We start from the raw sequence: 17,764 nt of genomic DNA, 5'->3' as shown, positions 1-17,764 counted from the left end.
GTTTCTAGTTTCTCTGAGCTAATGAATTAATGTGTACAAAGAAGTTTATAGAAGTTTATAAAGAATTAATGTGTACAAAGAACAATTTTGTGTTTCCATCTGTGATGTTATCAGTTACCCTATTTCTGCACTGTGTGGTTCCTCTCAACTCACCTGGGCACGTAGGCCTAGGCTGAAAACCCTGTAAGTGATGAGTGAAGCTGTTCAGAAGGGACCTTGTTGGGTCTTTTTCTCACTTGCTGATTTTAAGACTTCTTCCCACTGGAACACTTTGCCACTGCTTTAAAGTATATATGTATATACATGTGTGCAAACACAGAGTTGTGTTTGTGTCTGTTCTTTAAAAAAAAAAAGTCAAAAAAGAAGACTTTCCCCCCACTTTCAGCATTGGCCTACCCTCATATGGACCAGGCATGAGGAGAAGGTGGATGCAGAGGCATTTGGATAGCAACTGGCTGTCCTGTTTAAGCTCCAAGAACCACCTCCGTGTTCCCGTCGCTCCTCGCCTTTGCCCCTTCCGCAGTGTTCTTGGAGAAACGGAGTCCTTTGTTTACCATCAGCTGCCACCAGTTGAGTGCTGCGGGCACGGCGCTCATGGTAGTGGGCAGTAACCGCCAGCCCCCTTTCACAGAGCTGGTGCTCTAAATGGGGAAGTGTTAGCAGAGCCTCAGCAGAACGTGCCGGGAATCCCAGGGACACACTTCCTGGAGGAGGTCCTGAGCTCGCGAATTGCAAGGCAGAGTAATTGGAATGCACAGCTTCTCACACGTTCTTTCCTTGAAACTCATTATGAAGTGAGTTACATTATTCTGGTTTTGAGCTACACCATGGAGGAAGCTGGGGCTCACAGAGTGTATAATTGACTGGACAGAAGTCGCCAGGCCTGGGAAAGGACGAAGCCAGGACTGGCACACATCTTTCTGAGCCCTCAACTGCTGCCTTTCAGACAGGATGTCATGCAGGAGACAGGGACAGTATTTTTGAGCAGAAGGCTGCTTAGTCACGTGCCGTGCAAGACGTGTCCCTAGCCTGTTGCCTGTCGTGTTCCTTGGAATTGGGCACACGGCCCTTGCTGCCAACCTTTCACCTAGCGTCCACATGTACCACTGAGTGCTTGGGCGCAATGTGGAGTTCATTTGGGATTGGCATAGGGGGTGACATGGGCCTGGCTGCAGAGCCGCTGTGTCAGCTCTCGGAGGGCACCAGGACAGTCAGGGAGAATGAGGCTGGCTGCCCCTGCTTGCCAGAGACGCTGCCTTTACGCCTCCCTTGGAGGCTGCGTCCTGAGGACACAGTCCTCAAGCTTCCCAATCAGCCACTCCCAGGCTACAGGCTCAGGTCTGTAGCCGTGCAGGAGGAGAGGTGCCTGTCACTGTTCCCTCCACATGCTCTCACTCAGACCTGGAGTCCAGTGAATGGCACAGTGGGAAGGAGGCAGGGCTGAGCGTGCTCACTGAGCTGCGTGTGGGGTCAGCTGATAGCCACAACCTTCATGGCCTCCCACGGTAACTGCTGAGATCAACTCCCTCCAGCAAGTTGAAGTCATCTTGAAATGCAACAGCGATAGCTCCTGGGTGGGTGGTGGAGGTGGCAGGAAATAGCCAGGCTTACCTGAAAAGATGGAGCAGTGGCTGTGGATGGAGAATTCTGGGTATTTGCTGGCTCTGCCCCTGCGACACGGGTCACCGGTTCTGCACAGACTCTGAAGCCGAGGGCATGCACCAAGGACTCTGTGCTCCTCCTGTGAAGGCTGATGCTGGCCTCGCAACTCCTGCCTTCGTGGAGTTTGACGAAGTGCCCACACTGGGCTCCTGCCAGGCGTGGCTTCCTTGTGAGCTCTGTTGCTTCTATATCCCTCCTCACTTCCTGGGGGAAGGCGTGGCCGAATTTCTTAAGCTAGTGATTTTCCAGCCTTTTTTTTTTTAAGCAGCAAAATTCTTATTTCAGATTGAAATCTTACCCAAACCTTCAATATTTAAGAGTTTAATACTTTTCTTGTTGAAGCTTACTGTCTTGCATCCTTCGCATCGGCCTACTTGGTACTCAGTGGATAATATTGGAAAAACCATGCCGCTGTTAGGTGGAAGGAGAAGGAGGCTGTCACACTGGGCCCCTCTCAGACCGTCCCTCCCAGCCTTTGCGAGACAGCTTGTGGGTCCCACTTGGAGCTCCTGTTTTCAGTTCCGTAGCCTTCTGTACTGTGTCCCTGTGGGGATGGCAGGCCCAGGGAGACCGTGCTTCTTCCCATGCCCTAGTCACAGGTGCATCCTTCTGGCAGCAAAATCTTAGAGAATCTGGTAGAATAAATTGCACCGCTGATGGCAGTGCTTCTGTCTCTACGGGCCAGAGAACCCCAGAATGTGTGGACCTTAATCATTGTAGTACAGAAAGCATTATTCTAGTCAAAAATGTAAGATTTCCTCATGGATTTAAACTTTAAAAGCTCAGAAAGTGGGCCGGCGCCGCGGCTCACTAGGCTAATCCTCTGCCTAGCGGCGCCAGCACACCGGGTTCTAGTCCCGGTTGGGGCGCCGGATTCTGTCCCGGTTGCCCCTCTTCCAGGCTAGCTCTCTGCTGTGGCCCGGGAGTGCAGTGGAGGATGGCCCAGGTGCTTGGGCCCTGCACCCCATGGGAGACCAGGAGAAGCACCTGGCTCCTGGCTCCTGCCATCAGATCAGCGCAGTGCGCCGGCCGCAGCGCGCTGGCCGCGGCGGCCATTGGAGGGTGAACCAATGGCAAAGGAAGACCTTTCTCGCTGTCTCTCTCTCTCACTGTCCACTCTGCCTGTCAAAAAAAAAAAAAAAAAGCTCAGAAAGTGTCCACTGTCCCTTCATTCAGTCCAGTGACATTTCATGGGGAGCCTAGTGTGTTCTGGACCTTCTGTTGATGCTAGACCCATGCTCCAAGGATTGAATAAAACAGATTCCTTGCTGAGGATATTTTTCCTGTAGATCATCCGCAGCTAGGGGGCGCTGCAGTAGAAATTAAGCAGGGTTGTGCAAAGGTAGCCCAGGGAAAGGAATAATGAATTTTGAGAGCAGGAAATTGAGGAAAGCTTCCTGGAGGAAGCACCTTAGAACTGAGCATACCAGGGGTAGGTATTTTTCTGTCAAGGGCCATTGGAATATTTATAATATCATTTGCGGGTCTTACAAAATTATCAACTTAACAATTAGCCTGCTGTAGATTTATTGACTTTCAAGTCCCGCCTGCGGTTGCCTTGGCAGAGCCAGACCAAATGATTCTTTAGGCCTTGTATGGCCTGTGGCCAGATGTTCCCCACCCCTCTTAAGAGGAAGGCAGGGAGTTTTGGTAGAGGTGGGAGGTATTTGGGGAGCCCTGAGTGACACAGATAGCTGGAGGTGTGTACTGGAGGTGACTCGAGGGGCCTACGGGGGAGTCCCAGGACATCCCACAGATGAAGGAGGCTGTTCTGTGGGCCTGGCCAAGGGCATGGGGGTCACTCACATTCATACGTGACAAAGATCTCTCCAGTTTTTGAACAGTGTTTAGTAAAAGAGAGGGCAGTCTCTGTTGCTCTGCCTTTCAAATAAACAAATAAATCTTGAAAGAAAGAGGGAGAAAAGGAAGGATGGAGGGAGTGGTGGAAGGAAGGGAGGGAGGAAAGAAAGGGGCCAAGCTGTGGGCAGGGAGACCCATCCCTGTGCTGTCATAAGCGTGAGTCAGAGGGCCGAACCCTGGCCCGGGAGCCAGCCCTCCACTGCAGCGCTGCTCTCCGAGACACTCAGCAGTGCTCACTGTCCTGCTGCAGCCCACTCTGACTGCACTGTGCTCTTCCCCACTGTTTTTAAAAAGTAAATCACGTTTACAAGTTCTGTCCTTACTAAGTCTGAAAAATGGATACCAAAGCTTTAAGAAGATTTTTCAATAGCAGCATTTAAAATCATTTAGTATTTAGAAGTTAGCTTATTAAAGCCTGGGATCTTTTAAAGTAATGATGATTAACTAAGAGTATGCATCCATCCAAATTAACTATAAAGTTTTTATTGTTGCTAAGTTGTAAATACATAAAAGTTAGTACAGAGGATGACATTAAACATGCATGTTTATACTATCCAGAAATGATCATTGTTATTAAGACATTCTTTCAAGTTCTTTAAAACATTGAACGGCAAAATATTATTTGATACTTTGCCTCATTTTCTGTACCCATCCTCCTTCCCCAAGTAGAGTCAATCCCCTCTCCCTCCCCACCCACACAGTGTCTTTTTGCCACTTGTTTCTCTGAGAGAATGAAATCCCATGGAAGCTCTTTGTTCTTTTTCCCTACCCTAAAATTACAGATATTTACTCTTTGTCTTCCATGAATTTGTGCCATAGCCGTTGGCACCAATGTGAAACATTCCCTCTGCCTGACCTTGGGTAGAGACCACGACCATAATGGAGAGATGCAACAGGCAGGAAGATGTAGGAGATGGCTGAAGTAGCGGTAGAGGGATGTGAGGCAACAGTGAATCAGGAGGCCTGTCGACGGCAGTTACAATTCAAGAGACTGGTGAGATGGCTAAGGAAGTAACAGGCATTTGTGGCCAGATCACCAGATTTTTAGAAATCAAACAGACAGGGTTTTATTTTGCCTTCTTGGCTAAAGTATCTAAGAGCAAGGCAAGAGTACTAATTGCTCAACTATCAGAGAGCTTAGTGTTAAGGGGGTCATTCCTTTGTAATGGGAGTACTCTGTGTGTGACCCCTGCCCAGACCAAAATCCTTTTGACCCACTGCTGTTGGATGGCAGGTGGATTTTAAGTGACCCACAGTTTTGTAGCTGGGTCTGCTTCTGGTTCTTTTATTTTTTTGACAGGTAGAGTTACAGTGAGAGAGAGAGAGAGAGAGAGAGAGATGGAGAGAAAAGTCTTCCTTCTGTTGGTTCACTCCCCAAATGGCTGCCACTGCTGGCATTGTGCCAGTCCGAAGCCAGGAGCCAGATGCTTCTTCCTGGTCTCCCATGTGGGTGCAGGGGCCCAAGCACTTGGGCCATCCTCCACTGCCTTCCTGGGCCACAGCAGAGAGCTAGACTGGAAGAAGAGCAACCAGGACTAGAACCCCATGCCCATATGGGATGCTGGTGCTGCAGGCGGAGGATTAACCAAGTGAGCCACGGCACTGGCCCCTGCTTCTGGTTCTAAAGTAGAACGTGAATCTGCAGTTGCAGGGTGTAGGTGACACACAGGACTGCGATATGCATGTAGAGATTCTAGAGATGACAAGCTGAGAGCTCTCTTGGGCTTGTGTCTATGGCAGGGTCCCCAGCACCAGTTTCATGTACTGTCTTCCATCTCCCCTTTCTCGTAGTTTAGCCTCTTGCAAGTGTCTCTGCTTGAATAATGAGTGGAAGCAACCTAGTCTTAAGGACTATCTTGCAACTTAGAAATGATTTCACTCACCATTAACTCATCAAAAAGTCATTAACTATTTTTTTTAAGCTCCAGGGATTTACTTTCCCAGCATGCAGGAAGAATGCAGACAAATTCCCCACTTACTGCTTAACGAAGCAGAGTTTTTTTGTAGAATTTCCTGCTCTGAGCCTCCTTCTCCATATATTCAGTTGTCCTGAGACGTTGTACAGACCCTGCCCTGAAGCTGCCCGTTCCCACTAGCATCCCACGACCACCACACAGTGGGCCATCTTCAACTTCATGAGAAGATGGGCCAGACCAGTTCTGGTTCATGTCTGAGTATGTTTGGGTGAGTTCAGGACTTGGAGCTCTTTAAGGAAGTGAGGAAATCCCCACTCCACCCTGAGCCTGGCAGGAGTGCACCTTAGGCAGCAGACACGCTCATGTTGAGCTGTGCATGTCTGTTGTGGGGAAGCCTGCACTCGCTGACAGTGCGTCGTCCTAGGGAGCGGAGAAAGACCAGAGCCTCTCTGATTATGTCCGGTCGCCGTGGACTGATTTCCCAGCTCCGTGGGCTCCCCAGGACTGTTTTCTTCATTCTTGCCCCATGGCCTTTGTGATTTGATTTCTGAATGGCCGTTCTGTCCAGTCTGCCATTATTTCCAAAAGAGCTGAAATTGTTGATTTAATTCTCTTGAGTTCAAGAACTTCAGTGGGGCATTGCTAATGTCCACATTGCTCAATCCTGTTTGTGTCACCAGTGTCCACAGGGAAGAAGACATACATGGCTTCCCTTCCCCCTGGGGTGCTCCCTGTGGTCCCTGCACCACTCTGCTTCCTCCAGAGTTGGCTCTCAGGAGCACACAGGCAGAGGGAGCGCAGACAACAGCTTCCTGTGTCTGGGTCAGCACCAAGACACTTGGATTTGGGAGGTGATACACAGCCTTGCTGGCATTTCCCATTCTTGGCAAAGTTCTTTTGCATCCACAAAATGGATCCTTTCTCCTCAAGGATGTTTTCAGTGCCTTGCTTTTGATTTAATTGAATTGAAACTAAGATTGAAGACAGTTCATGTCTCTGGCTTGGGTGGGATGGAATCACCAGCGGTGTGGTGATGTAGAACTTACAGCATGTGTCAGAGCATTGAATACATTTACCTTCCATGTGCACTGAGCCAGAGCTGCATTTTCTTTTTAAGAGCAGCAGCAGTCGCCTCCTGCATGTCGTTAATCGGCCTCTGGTGTAGATAATGCTCTGGAATCATCTCCATCCCAGAGATTAGGTAGTGAAGACCTGGGCTCCTAACCATTTTACATGAGCAGGATGAACCTGGGCAATTGGTTGGTCACATGGGCCCCATAGACCCCCAAGTTTCATCAAATGGCGAGGCTGCAGGCACTGTGCCACGTGCTTGAAGCAGTCATGAATGTGGGTGCTATTATCCCCGCCTTACGAAAGAGGAGGCAGAGGCTTGTGCTGGCTCTGTGACGTGCCAAGGGTCACAAGTCTGAATTTAATCCTAGGGCTGTCCGGTGCCAAAGCCCAAGCTCTTTGCACCCAGACAACTGGACAAGATGAGGGTGCATTTTCCTGACCCGAGATGCTTTGTGTCATCCCCCTCCACTGAGCCCTGCCATGTCCTGTGGGGCTGGAGGAAACAGAGGAGTTTCCCAGGAGCTGGTTGCCAGCTTGGGGTCCTGTGGCCTCTCAGGAGTTCTGCCTTCTACCCCCTTGCTGTCTGCTCTTGGAGAAAAGTACCTTCTCCCAAACACCCGGTCTGGCCCGGGGCTGTGCTGAACCCCAGGTCTGCTGGGGGAGTCATAGGCACCACTGCCACTCTCTGCATCTCTAGGCCTTTAAGGATGCTAAGCCCCACATCAGAAGGGAAGGAAACGCCATTGACAATTACCAAATACTAAATATAGCTCAGTACATTTAGAAATGAACAATGGAAAAAGCCTTGAAATTTTTTTCTTTGATGTGAATGAAGGCTTTGGCATTTGGAAATACAATAAGATGAATTAATTGCTACTCATTAAGCGGCAAATCAGGAGAAGTATGAATGTGCCTTCTCTCCTCCACATTAGCTGTGGCCTGACTGAAATAGCCCCCTTTTGTATTTACTCCTGCCTTCTCTAATAATAAGCAAATTAGAGATCATGGCTAGAAGAAATTCAAGTGCCTTCCATCCTTTGCAGAACCATCGTATAGTTTTGTGATGTTTATCTGCCCAAGGGCTACGGCTAATAATTGCAGAGGTCATGTGAATCCACATAGTGCAAGATTAGAAACAACATCTGTGAAATTACTTCTTAGGAAAGTATTCTGCATTTGGCCTTTCTCTGAAAAAGTGATCTTGCAAACAAATTGCTGCCTTTCCTCCCTTGTACTATGTTTTTTTATTGCTGGGAAAAGTTTATTTGGAGGAAAACATTTAATAACTATCTAGTCTTTTTTAAATACCATGGTCTTTTATAAAGATTTATTTTTATTTATTTGAAAGGTAGAGTTAGAGAAGGAGAGGTAAGAGAGATCTTTCAACCGCTGGTTTACTCCCAGATGGCCACAAGGGCTGGGGCTATACCAGGCTGAAGCCAGGAGCCCCAAGATTCTTCTGGGTCTCCCATAGAGGTGCAGGGGCCCAAGAACTTGGCCCATCTTCTGCTGTTTTCCCAGGCACGGTAGCAGGGAGCTGGATCAGAAATGGAGGAACTGGGCCTCAAACTGGCGCCCATATAGGATGCCAGCTTTTTACATGGTGGCTTAACCCATTACACCACAACGCTGCTCTCCATGGTCTTTTTCTTAACCTGTTTTTTCTGATGTATTGGTGAACTTCCGTATGAGTAAGTTATATCTGTAATTTCTGAAATGGCCTGTGAATCAACTGTTTAGAATATGTTGATTTAGTATACTTCAGCTGTAATATATTGCATATGCAAGCATGTGACCTTTAAAATTTGCTTATGGTTAATGCCTTAGAGTATATGAGCTGATTGATTTTTCAGACTAACCAAAGGTGGGGAGGAGAGGGGAGAGAGGGAGACAAGCCTCCCCTGATATCCAGGGAGGGATCCGTGAGGTGTCCCGGAGTTTTAAGGGCACACCCTTCCAGCCCCATGCTTTTGGGCTACTGCCTGTCATGAGTGTTACATGTCAGCACTTCCCAAGCATTGTGTCTGTTTCAGCCATAAGAAGGGGACAGTTAGCAGACCAGAGAGCTGTGGCCGCTGCCTGGCTCTGCTTCAGGAAATACGAAAATCTGTTGACTTAGTAATAGCAGCAATGTAAAAGGCCTCTGGTTGGCAAGGTTGTACCTGACACAGCCTGGTCTGTGTGTGGTGGAGCCGTGAGGCCACTGGGAGTATGTTGTGCCAGAAATCGGAGAGTGGAGAAAGTGGGCCAGTAGCTGATGAGACGGTCACCTGAGGTCCCAGCACCTTGTCATTTTCATCCTCTGGGCATTTGGGTTGTCTCTTAGTACCCATCCCTGCAGGCAGAGAGATGTACCAATTGTGTTTTCCACATTGCAGGCCTTGGGCTTGAGTTAGGGTTCCATTAGAAAAGGGGGACTGACCAACCTTACCTTCTTTCCTTGCTTCTTGTTTATTTATTTATTTGAAAGGCAGAGAGAGAGAGAGAGAAAGAGAGAGATCTATCCACTGGTTCACTCCCCAGGTAGCCACAACAGCCAGTGCTGAGCCAGGCCAAAGCTAGGAACCAGTAACTCCGTCCATGTCTCTATGTGGGTGCCAGGGGCCCAAGTAGTTGGGCCATCATTTGCTGTCTCCCAAGTGCATTAACAGGAAGCAGGGCTGGAAGCAGAGTAGCCAAGACTGAAACTGCATTCTGAGATGCAGTGCAGGTACCAGTGGCAGCTTAACTCACTGCACCACAGTGCCCACTCCAAGGCTTGTATTTTCTTCCCATACTCTGCAAGCACTCAGCTTTCTGTGGTCTCACTCTTGGAAATAAAGAGAGACTTAATAAGAAAAAATCAGTGTGAGCCTCTCCAGGCTTCTTTCTAGGACACATTTTTTCTTTTCATGTTTGTGGGTTCACACACACTCCCTGGGAGCATTTCCTGTAACCTAAGATACTGTAAAGTATAACTCAGTATTAGTAACAGGTTTTCAACATAAAACAATGTACTTTTAAAAATCTCATCCACATCTTAGAAATGTTGGTGTGAAAACAGAATAAATTTGGTGCGACAGTGTGGAATATGTTTTTAAATGTGCTTAAGCTTATTTGGATCGATCTGCCTCCTCCCCTTTAGCATGGGGGATGTGGTGAGGATAGAATGGAATATTTCAAAGTCCAGAATATTAGACCAGAGTGATGCAGAGAAGTAGTTTACTAGAGTTAAAATTTTTTTCCAAAGCCAGGCACATATATGTCTGGGCCGAAAATGACAATTTTCGGAGAGATCCATCCACTGAAATCTCTTAGCTAGGAATCCTTCTGAATTCCCATCTCAGGATAAGTAGGTCTGCAGCCATGCTGTCTGTTCTGATTTTGAGATATCACTGGTGGTGCTTGTTATCTACCTCTGGGGTTACTTTCAATTTTAAACAAAAAAATGTAATCCTTGTAATTTTCCCATGTATGTCATGGATGATGGGGCAGTGTTATAAAATTGAATGAGTAGTCAGAGTAGCTCCACTACAGAAGGTCAGAAATCACTGGGATAGACATTTTCTTCCATTTGCAGAAAATTGCCTATTCTCAAATAGGTAGGTCAAGTGCAGGAAGAACCACTACTTGAGGTAAAATTTCCTTTCCACACGTGGCTTTCTGCCTGTTAGGACCGGCAGCCAAGAGCTGCACAATTTGAACATCCTGCTGTCTTCTCACTAGTAGTGTTTTTGGCTATCTGCATGTAGTAAGATGCATTTGTTTATGGTGGAACTCCCTCTCACGGCCACAAATACTTGGACAGCCAGAATGGCCATAGAGAGCAAAGTGCCATTCTTTATTTAGTAGCAAAAGAAAATCAGACTGTGAGAAATGAGCTGCCCAAGGTAAAACAGCCCATAAGGGTCCGGCACGGCCAGGTCTTTTGAACATGTCAGCAGGTGCACCATTCCTGTCCCAGAGCACGTTGCTAAGATTATGGTTTGCTCTACTGCCCTGGGACATTTGTGTTCATTTAGGTTCCTGCCGGAATGCTGAGTAAGTTAGAGACTCAGGCCTCAGGTTAACGGTTCTGAAGCTGTGTGGCATAAACAGCAGAGAGAGCCACTGTGCTCCCCCAGGTTGCCTGACGGCCTTGTTGTAAACAGCTGGGAGAACTCTTTTTCCATACGCCCAGCAAAAGGGTATGTTTCCAGCAGCTCCTAATCTAACAGAGTGAGTTGTTGGGATGCTCAGGGCACTTACTTGCACCTGGAGCAGGTGCACAGAAGGAGCCTGGCTCTGGGCACACCGAGTGGCCCCTGCTCAGGTCTATGGGAGTCTCCCTGGCATTTCTTTGGAATCCATAGAGCCAATCCCATATACTCTTCTGCAGTTACTCTTCAGAGTTGCCATCAGCCAGGCGGACATGAAGTCTGGGCTGCTGTTTTCCAGGCTCCCTTAGCTTTGTGGGGACCCCAGACAAGTTGTAAGGCTTGTTCTGGGCTGAGGAAGGTGCCCCTGGTCCTTCTTAAGCCATTATCTGTTTCAGAAATCACCTGGAGAACACTTGCAGGCCTCTCCTTTTGGGTTAAGTGGCTTGGGGGCTGGTCCCAAGAGAACCGAGCGAGTGATGCAAGTGATGTTGGGGTCTTCTTCACAGTGCCAGAGTAGGTGTGACTGAGCATGTTTTCTGTCCACTCGTGATCCTCAGAGGAATGGATGGAACAGGTGGCCGGTGAAGCCCTGAGACGCTGAGATCCATGTGTGTCCGGCTCAGATCAGCTTCAGGGCATGTGCGCACACACATGCAGGTTGTTGAAAAATCCCATCTGCTTCGAGGTTTCCTTTTTTTTTTTTTCTTCCTGGCACATCTTCAGTATCTGAAATGTTTCAGATCATAAAAATTAACTCAGGAAGGTAGCTTTCGGGTTAGAGTGTTTCACAGGTTGGCAAATAGTGCCTCAGCCGGAAGCGTGCTGTGTGTGAGGGTGTGAGGAAGGAGCAGAGGCATCGCTCTGAGCGCCACGCAGGCCGTTCCGCTGGGGACAAGTCGTCCCATCAGCTTCGACGGCCCTCCTGGGCCAGTCGGCTACAGCTCATGCCATTGCAGAAACTCACAGTCTGATTGTGCATCCCCAAAAGCTATCACGTGAGGACCCTTAGTTTTTCATTTGCAGGCCAGAGAAATGTATAAAAAGAAAAAACTTATGCTAGTGTTAGGTTTTTTTTTTTTTCTCAAGGGTTAATGCAAGCTTTTTGAAAATTACTATGATATTTCTCACAATTATGGGGCAGAGTGTTTGTACTTGGGAGGGTGTAATAGATCTTTTTTTAGAACCCTAGTAGTTGTTTTGTAGGCTTTTATTATCTCTTAAACTCTTGCCGTTGGCCCCTCCGTATTGGCCCCTGTGTGTGTTTATTCATCACCCCGGGCTCGCTCTGTAAACATGGAAGCAGTCTCAGCTAAGCCTGACTCCCTTTGCCCATGCCCGCCATCTGAACTCCGCAAGGCAGCTGGCAAGGGGCCGATTTAAGGTAGTGTCACTGTTTTGTTCCTGCGCTGTTGGCCTATGGGCCTGGAACACAGCAGCCTTTGCACGTGGACCAGGCAGGAAGCAGGGGCCAGTCCATTTCTCCTGTCCTGGGAAAGACACAGAACCAGCTCTCAGGAGTTTGGGGTCCTTGGTGGTGATTCTGTTCTTGGTTCCCTTCCTGCTAAACGCCTTGGTAGACCGCTCTCGGGATCATACACGCCTCCCGAAAAAAAAGGAAGCCCCTTAGCCCTGCTCATTGTATCATCCCCAAGTAGTCTGTGTTTGTACACATATGTATTTTTTAACTGAAGAAGCAAAATACCCCTGCCCTTGTACACAACCCTTTTAACAAATTGTTTATTATTGTATCCAGGTAACAAGCATGGTAAGTATTTTCACCAAACTGAGTACTCCGTATTTTAGCTGTGCTTGGCAGAATTTTTTTGGCTAGCTGTGTGCTACCAGCCTTGGCTTTTCTAGAAAAGACCCACTTGGGGGACACACGACTCCCTTACCTGTGGCGTCCCTGAGAAGCCGCGGGGCGGCTGGCGTTTCTGAGGAAGCATGTGCCCCTCAGCATGCTGCTTGGCCCCGTGCCCTGCCCGCCTGCCCCCCACCCCCCACCCCACCCCCTCTCCCGCTGCTGCTGAGCTGCCCCACCAGGTGTGTGCCAGGGCCGCCAGGCCTCGCATGACCCCAGCAGCTCCTGGAGCTGCGGCCCTGGGACAGGTGGGATGCCTGTGCTCTGTGGACGGGCCTGACCTCCTCCCATCTGTGTGCACAGAAGCAGGCCTCCCCCGCCCCCTCCCCAAGTGGAATGTGTTAAGTAATTGGAAAAATTTCCTTCTGGAAGCTGAAAAAATAAATACGTTGTCCACTCTTCTGAGGCTTCCTATTCTGTTGGAAAATGGATTAAGTTTTTTTTTTTTTTTTAAGCCTTGCCGCTGGGTATTCTCAGTAACCGCTCAGAGATACGGTGGCTGGCTGTGTCCTAGCCTTCTGGCTGTGTTTATTTATCTGTGCATGTTGGCTTTCCCGGCCCCTTTTGTGGCTCTGTATTTTAGTCCATGTGCTCGTGGCTGTGCCTATGTAACCTGCCTGGTAGCCTTGCCTTCTGTATTGAGCCCGTGTGTCACTGTCACCTTCAAGGATCAGACTGCGAAGGATAAAGCCCTGCAGCACATGGCGGCTATGTCGTCTGCCCAGATTGTCTCGGCCACTGCCATCCACAACAAGCTGGGGCTGCCTGGGATTCCACGCCCAACCTTCCCAGGGGCGCCGGGGGTAAGTCATGCGCTGGATCCGGCAGTGGTGGGGGTGGCACTGGCCGGCTCGAAGCCCCTCCACCTGGTGCTTGTTACTCATTGGGTCAGGTGCAGGTGCAGGTAGATGTGCTGAACTGACGCTGGGTGCAAAATGGTGAAAGAAAGAAGGGAGGGAAGGCAGGGAGCTAGAGAGAAGCTGAGGGGAGGAGCAAGGAAGACCAGGAGAAAGGAGGGACAGGGGAGGCTCCTTAGTCCCCAAGGACCTAGAATTCAGTGTCACTCACACGGTGGCCATGCAGGTTGTGAGCCACCTCTTCTGCCCCCATTGTCTTCATCCTGGCCCTGGGTCTCTGTCCTTTTATCCTCAGGGCCACTTTATATCTTTCTGGCAACTAGCTGCTCACGCTGCAAGGTCTTGTGTTTTCGTTCTGATACCTACCAAGGGCTGAGAAGCTTTATGATATAATCTCTTCTGATCCTCACAGCAATCTTCAAATGCCTTTTACTGTTATTGGCATTTTACAGAGAAGAAAGCTGAGGCCTGTCAGTAAGACAGCAAGAGTCTGCGTAACTTGATCATAGCCCAGTGCACTCTGCTGTTGGGATTCGACACCAGGGCTGTGGGACCCCACAGGCTGCCTTTCCTCTTTCCACGCACACGCCGCCTGTCAGCCTCAGGGAGCATCAGGTGCCAGAGGCCTCGGGAAGCTCGCAGATGTGGCTGTGTTGCTTCTGGGAGCTCCCGGCCCCCTTGTTCCGAGCTTTGTCCTCTGCCAGGCGGGGTCTTTGGTGCTGTTAGCCAGAGAGCACTGCAGAGTGGAGGTGGGGATGGAGGTGGCGGGCAGGTAGGTGCTTGGATCTTGGGTCCAGCAGTCGGTGGGAATGTCTGGGAGCCCCTGCGTGCCCTCAGGTCTCTGGAGGTGCAGTGAGAACACTGACGCAGGGCTGCCTGCCCTCCTGCAGGAGGACTTTCAGAAAGAGCCCAGGGCAGTGCTGGATTTCTGAGCAGGTTGGGCTGTGATCAGTGCAGTGCTGACCACATCTGCACTGGGGAAGAAGGTTCTGCAGCTGGCAGGTGATCAGGACGTGCCTTCCTTGGCATAGGCTGCTGTGTGTAGACACCCCGAACTGTGCTGCCAAGTGAGCTCAGAATCCTGAAACCTCTGTGTTTTGCCTTCCAGTTCTGGCCGGGAATGATACAAACAGGGCAGCCAGGATCCTCACAAGAGTAAGTCTGAGAAGGGGCTGGCACCAACCACAGCCCCCTGCCCGGGGCACATATCTCCCAGGGCCACACTGTCTTGGGGCCCTGGGCTCCCTAAAGTCATCCCTTCCTTGCCATCTACTGAGGCCAGTGTCCTCTCGGGTCTGGAAGAAGCAGAAGCACCTCTCTCCCACCCTAAGGATGAGCGATTGTCCAGCAAGAAACCAGAAGTGGGACCCTGTACCCTCGTGACTTTGGGGGCAAGAGCATGGAGCCAGAGAGAGCAGTGGAGGCCATCCTACAACCCTGTTCATTCTGGCTTTCCTGGGATGGGGGTTGAGGGTGGGGCTAGCCTTGGGGCAGGAGAAGCAACCTCAGTAAACCAGAAGATGAATACAATTTGGGGATAACAGAGAGGAGATCCTACTTACATGTTCTCAAAAGAACTTGAACTACTTGGCTTAGGGAAGGAGAGCCCAAAGCATGTCCCAAACCTTGCATGGGAATGGGGGTCCGTGACCTCAGTCTTAGCAGGGATAAGAGAGGTTCAGAGGCAGATGTCACAGCTCATGGACTCGGGCTGACATCTGTTCAGCGTGTCCTGCTAAACTGGCACAAGGCTCATGCATGGACCCTGGCACCCTCCCACAGTTGGAGAGAATGAGTGCCTCTGTCTTGGCACAGCGGCCTGGGATGTGCTACCCGCTGTGGCCAGGGACCCCTCCGGGGGCAGGGGTGCTGAGAAGCCGAGCACAGGCAGTCCCAGTTTCTGACCCTGTCACCTCTCTATCCCTAGCGTCAAGCCCTTTGTGCAGCAGGCCTACCCCATCCAGCCAGCAGTCACGGCGCCCATTCCAGGTGAGTGTCCCTGGATGGCCCCTTGCAGCTGACAGCCAGGCCTGGTCATCTCAGTCACAGACATCATCTCCCCTCACTGCCAAAGCATGGGTGCCCCCCCCCACCTCAAGGAAAAGGTTAGCCTGAAGCTCAGGAGTCACAGGGGTGTCCCCTGCTAGGTGCTGGCTCCCCTCAGTCATCTCCCAGGACTGTCAACGGGACAGGAACGCTGATCACTTTCACTTAGGATGCTGCATCTTCCTTGCTCAGGGGAGTTGCTGGAACCCTTTCCTCCTCGGAATGTGGCCAGATTGGGCAGACTGGATCCTGAGGGTGGACGGGGTTCAGGGCACGCTTTCTTAGATGAGGGCATTTCCTTTCCTAGTACCTTTCTTTAAAGGAGAGTTTCCATGGAAGCCCCCTAAAGCAGGAAACACGAATCCGGCTGGCCCACCTGTCGCCCACCCCCACTTATACTCACTCAAGTTGAAATGCTCAAAGCATGGTATAAAGATCGTTCCTCTCCGTTGCTGATGCCCTAAGCTGAACAAGCATTCACACATTGCCCTTGGCTCCAGGACCACGGAGCATTCTGAGAGAGGGTTCCGTAGTGCTGGTGCCCAGGCTTAAGGAAGAGGATGGACACACACACAGGAAGTGCAGTGACCCATCGTGATCTCACAGGAAGCCTGGAAGCATCCCCCCTGCTGACCGTTTGCTTACCCTGGGCCTGGTCCCCAGCTGGCCCTTTTGTCCCGGATTAGCTGTCTTGTGTCAGCCCTCAACCTTACTTGAAGGAGCGGTTGCACTGGGCTGGCCCCTGTCTCTGAGGTCCTCATCCAGAATCCTGCCATTGGCTAGTGGAGTCCTCTGCAGGTGCTGGTGGAGAGCAAGCTGTTTGCCTCTCCTGCCGGGTCATCTGTTTTGCAGGGGACTGAGCAGGAGCGAATGGCCAGGCTTTGATGGTGATGGTTGTTCTTCCAGGGTTCGAGCCTGCATCAGCCCCAGCTCCCTCAGTCCCTGCCTGGCAAGGCCGCTCCATCGGCACAACCAAGCTTCGCCTGGTAGAATTCTCAGCTTTTCTCGAACAGCAGCGAGACCCAGACTCGGTGAGTGTTCTCAGAGATGCCTCTTGAATCCAGGGCTTGCTTCCTGTCCCTGTTCCCTCTCCTCTCCCCCTTCTTGCTCCTCTTTGGTCCTTTTCCTCTGCCCTCAGGCCTGACCAATGTCCTGGGTGAAAGAAGACCTGGGAGAGGAAAGCCGAGCACCCTTTGGCTCCCGTGTACCCTTGTTGGTGACTGTGCTGAGCTTTGGAGCTGGTGCTTGCTCTGCTCTGGACCGGAAGCTGCAGGGAATGCTTGTGCTACAGCGAGGGCCCTTGGCTGGTGCTTGTGCTTAGTAAGCCCAACAACAGGCAACATTCACTGAGCGTTGCCACAGGGCTGGTCTTATGCAAAGGTATTTAGATAGTCGATCACATCTTGTCCTCATGAGAACCCTATGGGGTAGGTGCTCTTGCACAGAAGAGGAAGCAGACACGTCCGCCCCTTCCTCATAGTCACGCAGTCAGTATCTAGGATTAGAGATCAGACTCTAGTCTTTAATACTGCGACGCCTGAGCACTCAGCCATTATTCTGTACTGCTTTTCCGGGTATGTGCTTTGTCAAGATAGCAAGTTGTTGCCTTCTTCAGGAGAAAAACAAAGTGGTACTTCAACAGCTTGCCATAGCGTGCAGTGCATTATAATGTCATAAATCCCAGTAACATTGGCATTCGGACTCTGTTTGTCATTTTCTTCTCTTCTGTCTCCCCCGCCCCATCTTGTACCCAGCAGCCCATTGTTTCTCTGCCAGACCCTGTCCTTCCCTGTACATATGTGATCCTCCCTTCTTCCCCAGCCAGCAGGCTCCATACCCTTTCCTCACACCCACTCCTTGGCTGTGAGTGTGAACGTTGCGTCTGTGTGTGGGTGAGCTTGAGGCAGATACTGAAGGAATCCTGCATTGGTCGTTGGGATCCTCACCAGCTCCTTCCACGTGCTCCATCTCCCTCGCCCCCCATCTCCGAGGTTCCCAGACTCAGATCCTGGGCTCGCTGGCTGTGTGCAGCCTGCCTTGCTGCCTGTCTGGTATCAGGAACATGTTCACAGTTTGCTGCAAACCTGCCGGGGTTCAGGGCAGTCGGAGGTGACCACCCACAGGAGCCTGTGAGCTCTTGCTCGTTGTGAAGACTCCTTGAGTACACAGAGGAAGCACTGGGCAGAGGGGCTTCAGCAGCCATCCCCCGAGTGGAGCAGGGGCACCTTCCGAGTGGTCCACAGGGGTCTCATGTCTGGTGAGCTCTGGGAGCTGGTAGAAAAAGAGCTGCTTCAGACTCAGGAAGGAAGCAAGGAAAAGATGGAAAGTAGATCCTTGGGCCCATCAGGGCAGGTGCAGGAGCCTGAAGCT

General features: G+C 50.5%; 1 protein-coding gene across 35 annotated transcripts in view; it reads left to right on the top strand.

Annotated features, from left to right (window-relative positions):
* Positions 1 to 17,764, top strand: part of TEAD1 (TEA domain transcription factor 1) — a 284,516-nt gene that overhangs the window by 213,135 nt on the left and 53,617 nt on the right. For 19 of the 35 annotated variants that reach the window (XM_089328536.1, XM_089328549.1, XM_089328526.1 and 16 more), the window contains 4 exons: positions 13,160 to 13,294; positions 14,457 to 14,503; positions 15,276 to 15,337; positions 16,301 to 16,425. In XM_089328536.1, coding sequence (XP_089184662.1) covers positions 13,160 to 13,294; positions 14,457 to 14,503; positions 15,276 to 15,337; positions 16,301 to 16,425 — 369 coding nt within the window. Of the gene's footprint in view, positions 1 to 12,383; positions 12,396 to 13,159; positions 13,295 to 14,456; positions 14,504 to 15,275; positions 15,338 to 16,300; positions 16,426 to 17,764 lie in introns of all 35 variants that reach the window. The other 16 variants (XM_070073221.2, XM_051851597.3, XM_017345459.4 and 13 more) reach the window with 1 other exon arrangement.

This window comes from Oryctolagus cuniculus, chromosome 1 (genome assembly GCF_051225735.1).
Source record: "Oryctolagus cuniculus isolate XC-2025 breed Fujian yellow rabbit chromosome 1, ASM5122573v1, whole genome shotgun sequence".
Lineage (NCBI taxonomy): Eukaryota > Metazoa > Chordata > Mammalia > Lagomorpha > Leporidae > Oryctolagus > Oryctolagus cuniculus.
This window is presented reverse-complemented; position numbering and strand designations above follow the sequence as displayed.